Below are 6,840 nucleotides of genomic sequence, written 5' to 3' on the forward strand. Positions count from 1 at the left end.
ACTGCGGATGAATTTTTGATTGAATCCGTTTTCAAATAAGTGGCAGAAAAAGTAACAAACTGGAGAAATCGGTGCAATTGGGTCCTAAAATGTTTAATGAAATCTTGTTTTTATTTAATGACACGAAAGAGCATGTCACTGCAACTATTTTAGCAATTTCTCCCGCTCAAATAACGGCTACATCATATTAAAACTTTAATTTAAAAATTGGGTCCATAAATGAACCTTGACAGTTTTGATCATGTTTGACGTTCGCTTAATCGACAAAAACACCACAGGACTTTTAGTTTTAACACTGGGGTTGTTCCTATCTGACATTTTGGAAGGGACACGGAAAGCAAAATACACCCAAAATTTGAGTTTAAGCCAAGGAGTGTGACAAAATCTAAAAAAAAAAATGTTTTTGGACTTAAACAAAAGAAAAACATTAAAAAATTGAGTAAATATGTGTTTTTAGCCTAAACTTAAACGTTTGGCAATAAAACACAGGCCTTTAGGACCCTATTGTTATTGGAAACATAACTGTATCACCCTGGTTGGTCGCTAAGAATAGGAAAACATCCTATTCTCTAGCAAGGAATTTCACATATTGGAGATATCTGAATCTGAGAACGGTGATTTAAGCTATAACATCTAGGTATATTGATAAAAACTTTTGGGCTGCTGGTATTCTATTTCTGGAAGGGATAATAATCGTACCCAGTATTGTACTGGAAACCCTTCGTTTTGTTCTTATTTGCAGTGGCGACCATCTTTTGGACTTCCTTCCTGTACGCCGGAGGAAGCATTTCTTCGTGAAGGGTGCAGCTTACTTGTTCTTGGAGTGTGGCATCCGCTTTGTAGATTCGCTTCCGAATAATGTCCACGTCGCGACCGTATTCTTCCTCTAAATCTTCTACTGTGGAAGGCGGTGTGTCAAATTTATACACAAAATAGGACCCAGTGCGGTGCACCAGCCCGTGGACACTGGTTTTGAACGGTAAAGGCCGGGTACCCAAGTTGTCTAGCTTACGGATTATGCCACCTTTGTCGAAAATAGCATTTGCGGTACGCTTCAACACAGACACCATTTCCGGCTGCAAACGACGAAGTATTAATGAAATTTAACAGATATAATTATCAATTGAAACACTTACCCTTGGCATTTGTCGTAGAATAAGTGCTAGCTCGTATGTCGGCATTTTCTAAGCAGTATTTAGAACTTAGTAAAGTGTTATGCAAAAATAATTGTAGGAAACTGTGATATCAGGATGTCTGCAAGGAAGAAGGAAAATCAGAACATGCACTCGCGATTTGTTTTGACATTTCTAGTGGTAGTGTTGCCAGTCTTAAAGCAAAATAAGCCTTCAACCCTCTCGTGCCACTTCCATACACTGAAGAAAAGACATGAGGGAAACACAATTCTGGACAAACATTAGAAAAGGGCACATCTACATTGGTGAACAACGACCTTTCCTGTCGCTGTTCTTGAGCCTAATTCGCTGCTGACAAGTAATAATTACCCCGGGGAGTCGTGAGTTCGATTCTCACTGAGAAGACGTGTAACTTTTTCGCGAATCTTCACATCAATTCTCGCATAACTTGTGATCTCGCCCTAAAAGTCATTGGTAACCATGTGTGTAGCTCGTTGTTTCTGAGCATTTAAATGGAGTTACACGTTATTAAACAACTTTATGGTGAAGTGAAGATCATTCTCTACCAGCCAGTGGTGTTGGTTTGGATGCTGATTCATTCATTTGGTCAGAAACAACGAGCTATATACATGGTTACCAATGGCTTTTAGGGCGTTATCCCAGATTGTGCGAGAATTTGTCCATCTAATCCAATTGCAAATTATATGTAATGTTTTAAGCTATCAGTACACACTTTGCCAAATGTGCAAATATTTGCCAAATTTTGACAAATTTATTTGTCATATGTGTACTGACCAAATATATTTGCACAAACATTGATGTGCAAATATTTGTCTAACTGTGTAATAGCCAATACTTGAAGATATGAGGAAATATATATTGCAAAAGTATGCCAAAACAAGTTTTATTTGGTCAACTTTGCAACTCCGTTCAGTTCTCGAGTGGCAAACATGGACAAATAAGAGTTTGTCAAATGTTTGTCCACCGTGTACTGACCTTTGGCAAACAATAGGCAAACGGCAAACGTTAGGCAAACGTCTGAAACGTCAAATAGCCAAATATTTGCACACTTGACAAAGTGTGTACTGATAGCTTTAGCTTTTCGGTAGTTGTGGAACAAATGTGTATGAAAGCATTTTCAACATTCTACATATGATTTAATTTTAAATACATCAAGAAGAGAAATAGCAGCGCGATTATCCATAGCTTCACTTATCATTGTTTTTGTGGTGCTCACACTTTTTCTAGTTTATCTACAATAGCATTATTTTCGAAAGCACTGAGTTCTGTTTGATCCTTCGACCTTGACGCTTGCTCCTATGGGGGCGGGTGCTGAGGGCAGGATCAAACATGTCGCGCGTCGGTCGGAAAAAAGTGAATCGGTTCGCTAGTTCTGTTTGATCCTTCGACCTTGACGCCTGCTCCTACGGGGGCGGGTGAAGAGGGCAGGATCATGTGGCGCGCCGCTCGCGTGGCAAGGTGGAATAGTGTCGCGGGTCGCAGAACGCGTTAGTAGTGTTTGATCCTTTGATCTTGTCGCTTGCTCCTATGGAGCGAGTGACGAACATTTGATCGGCGTTCAATGCGTTTATCGAGTAATATCGCGAATCCGGTTAGGCGTATTCATTTCAAATTATATATTTATCGTTTACCAAAACGAATCCCTCCCCCATATCCAAACTCCCAGTGCTTACTTGTGGAAGTGCAGAGAACTCCTCGGCTTCCATAAAGCAAGTAACACGTCAACATTTCCCTCCCATCCCCAAATTGGCCTGCATTCGGACGCAGCCGGCGCCGTTATTGTTCATTAAGCCTCAAGCACAATGTGAGCGGCAGCGCGGTACAACGGCAAAACGGCAAGCCCATCTTGAGCTACACTCTACTTGTCAAGTCAATGTTGAAAAGGATTTAGTCAACACTGGATTGATAAGTACAGTGTAGATCAAGATGGGCATGCCGTTTTGCCGTTGTACCGCGTTGCCGTTCACATAGTGCTTGAGGCCTTATGAGCCATTTTACGAAGCAGGTCAAATGACAGGAGACCTGGGATTTTTCAATCATCACCGTCAGTTTTCGCGATGATGATGGTTGATGACTGTACGCATTTCTAGCGTAGCTTTTCATCCAGGCGAAAACATAAATGGAGACAAATTATTAAAATATTTCTTATCACAAAAGTGCCTTTTTATGTGCAATATAGGTAACAAAGAGGTAGCTGATACAATAACTATGTGTAATGTTGCAGTAACGAACATTTTTGGATCTCTTTTCTGTCATTTTCTCCATGTGCCCGTTTGGTAAGATGAGGCATTGTTAAAATTCACGCTGTAATTTAATCCCAGGTCTCCTGTCAATTGACGCCGTCGCGGCGATCAGCTGTTCCGAAACATCTCGTAAAATAACTTATAATGAGCCATTTTACGAAGCAGGTCAAATGACAGGAGACCTGGGATTTTTCAATCATCGTCGTCAGTTTTGGCGATGATGATGGTTGATGACTGTGCGCATTTCTAGCGTAGCTTTTCATACAGGCGAAAACTTAAATGGAGAAAAAATATTAAAATATTTCTGATCGCAGAAATGCCTTTTTATGTGAAATATAGGTGAAAAAGAGGTAGCTGATACAATAACTAGGTGTAAGGTTGCAGTAACAAACATTTTTGGATCTCTTTTTCGTCATTTTCTTCATTTCCTCATTTGGTAAGATGAGGCGTTGTTAAAAATCACGCTGGATTTAATCCCAGGTCTCCTGTCAATTGACGCCGTTTTGGCGATCAGCTGTTCCGAAACGTCTCGTAAAATGGCTTATAGCTGTGTTCAATGACTTTGATCGAACTTGCTCGGGGTTGGTTGTACTAGCTCGTATTTTTTGTCAACAAATAACTGTCAAAGCTACTTCGAGCAACTCCAAGCTGCTTTCTCAATGAACGCTCTTTTTACTCTTTTTACTAATTTACCGGAATTCCACGTGAAAAAAATTCGCGCACTTAACAATCCGTATCGCTTCGGAATTTTGCTTTTTTTTCTCAATGTTTACGTTTTAAACGTCAAAAACACGAGCTACTGCGAGCTGGTTGAACTAGCTCGGACTCTAGCTTCCAACCTGTTTCGAGCGACTCGGAGTTGGTTGGACTCGGCTCAATGAACACAAACCCGAGCGACTCGAAGTAGGTTGGAGTGGCTCAATGAACACCAAAAGCTGACTCGCAAGTGGTTGCAACCAAGTTCGAGCAGCTCGTTGAACACAGCTAATAATGAGAGCACCAGTACACGCAAAAAAATTGTGCGGTAAAAACTACCATTTTAGGGGGTTAACTTAAGCGCTCGCACCGGCAATTTTCAGCAGACCAGAAATGCGCTTGATTTTACCATGTCTGTAGTCGGAATCAGATTGTTGTAAATAGCTGTGTTCAATGACTTTGATCGAACTTGCTCGGGGTTGGTTGTACTAGCTCGTATTTTTTGTCAACAAATAACTGTCAAAGCTACTTCGAGCAACTCCAAGCTGCTTTCTCAATGAACGCTCTTTTTACTCTTTTTACTAATTTACCGGAATTCCACGTGAAAAAAATTCGCGCACTTAACAATCCGTATCGCTTCGGAATTTTGCTTTTTTTTCTCAATGTTTACGTTTTAAACGTCAAAAACACGAGCTACTGCGAGCTGGTTGAACTAGCTCGGACTCTAGCTTCCAACCTGTTTCGAGCGACTCGGAGTTGGTTGGACTCGGCTCAATGAACACAAACCCGAGCGACTCGAAGTAGGTTGGAGTGGCTCAATGAACACCAAAAGCTGACTCGCAAGTGGTTGCAACCAAGTTCGAGCAGCTCGTTGAACACAGCTAATTATTTCTGTCAAATGTACCAGTAATGCGGTGGGGTGTACCGTAAACATAGTAAATTGGTCTGAATTTCCATGGTAGTTTCAAGAATGGGTGTAGTCAGCTAAAATAGTTATTTTTACCACAGAATTTTTTCCCGTGTACTTATACATGCATTGAGGATGCTACTGATCCCGAGTAGCGTCTGTTGGTTCCCTGTGTAAGTACAGCTGTTCTTGCAATAACGGAGTAGCATCTGCGGTCAATCATGCTCATGCTCATGCTCAATAGCATTATTTTCAAAAGCACTGACAGTGAAATACTCTAATCATATACAAAATTTATTTGCCAGTATTAGGTACTAGCTGTTGTCGAAAAAATCAAACAAGCGTATTTTTGTTTGTGCTCAACAAAGAGCGATTGTTGCTTCCTATAGGCCAGGGGAAGTGGTTCACCTAGAGTGAATTTATAGCAGAGAAAAAGTAGATTTTGTATGGAAATTGACAGGAAAATGAATAACAAGTTCATCCACTTCTCCTGGCCTGGGGTTGTTCCTATCTGACATTTCGGAAGGGACACGGAAAAGAAAATATAATCATATTTGAGTTTAAACCAAGTGGGGTGTGACAAGATCTAAAAATATATAAAAAAGAAATGTTTTTTGGACTTAAACCAATGAAAATCATTTAAAAATTGAGTAAACATGTGTTTCTGCCATAAACTTAAGCGTTTGATACTAAAATTGGGACAGGGCTTTAGGACCCTATTCTTACATAAAATTAGGAATTACTTTATAATTAGCTGAAATCAATCCGACATCCGAGAATTCCTAAGAAACAACATAATTATCGTAATGAGTATCTTCGTACTTGCCACACGATATTCACATACAAAATAATCAATTGGCATTGGAAGCTCTCAGTTAAAACTGTGTAAGTACTCAAAAGAACACTAAGCTGAGAATTAGGCTCTGTCCCAGTTGGGACGTAACGCCAGAAAGAATACCAGATCTCTCAAATAAATTCAAAATTCCTTACCGGAATCTCAAAACTTTTTTCGAAACATCAAAATTTCAATGGAAATCTCAAAAGACCTTTCGAAAAATCAAAGCTGACATCGTTTTCTCATGATATTTACTCAAATTTCAATTATTCCATTGATTTCAACAATCTCAAAGCATGAGTAGCAACCTCTGAAGCTAACTACCAGTAGCTTTGTAGAAAATGCTACCTTTATTCATATCAACGCGTTTTTTGTAGTATGTTCGAAAGGTGTAGAAAAAAAAATGACACAAACATGTTCCACTCGTGTTCCACATATAGCGTTTACTACCGATAATGTAGTAAACTCAACTTTAATATTGTGCTCTGCAAGATAAATCCACGTAATGCGATTATCTGAAAATGTCGATATACCGTCGCAGTGGTAATGAAAATCACCAAATGTTTCAGATTCAGCAAATTTGAAACATTTGTGTCCTTAAAAGACGAAAAAATCCAAGCCTACTTGAATTTTGACGTTGCGTTTGAATTGCGCGCATATCTTCTGCGCGTTACCGCCGCCGCTGGATGTGGATTTAATATATTGACAATTCGAGTGACAATTAGAAGTTCGGCAGTCAAAACTTCGGCGAAGTTCGGCGTCGGCATTCTAATTTGGTGCTTCGCCGACGCATAAGGATTGCCTTTGTCGGCGTAGCACTTCGGTAGAATGCCGACGCCGAACTTCGGCGAACATTCGGTGATATTTCATTTCTCTTATGAACTTCGGTCTAAAGTTAATCTGAATGCACAATAAGCGCCGCAATACATTTCTCGCGGAACATTACTAAAGGACCTATGTACAAATGAGAGATTCTCTCCTCTCCCGTTCTCTTTCGATTATAAC

The 6,840-nt window shown here is 40.0% G+C and overlaps 1 protein-coding gene across 1 annotated transcript; it reads right to left on the reverse strand.

Moving 5' to 3' along the window:
- Positions 1 to 615: 615 nt before the first annotated feature.
- LOC5563984 (probable 28S ribosomal protein S6, mitochondrial) lies at positions 616 to 1,303 on the reverse strand. Its single transcript, XM_001648237.2, has 2 exons — positions 1,137 to 1,303; positions 616 to 1,076 (listed from the first exon to the last, which is right to left on the reverse strand). Exons 1-2 carry the CDS (start codon positions 1,179 to 1,181, stop codon positions 672 to 674), a joined length of 450 nt encoding a protein of 149 aa, XP_001648287.1. The 5' UTR covers positions 1,182 to 1,303; the 3' UTR covers positions 616 to 671.
- Positions 1,304 to 6,840: the final 5,537 nt, after the last annotated feature.

This window comes from Aedes aegypti, chromosome 3, assembly GCF_002204515.2.
Source record: "Aedes aegypti strain LVP_AGWG chromosome 3, AaegL5.0 Primary Assembly, whole genome shotgun sequence".
NCBI lineage: Eukaryota > Metazoa > Arthropoda > Insecta > Diptera > Culicidae > Aedes > Aedes aegypti.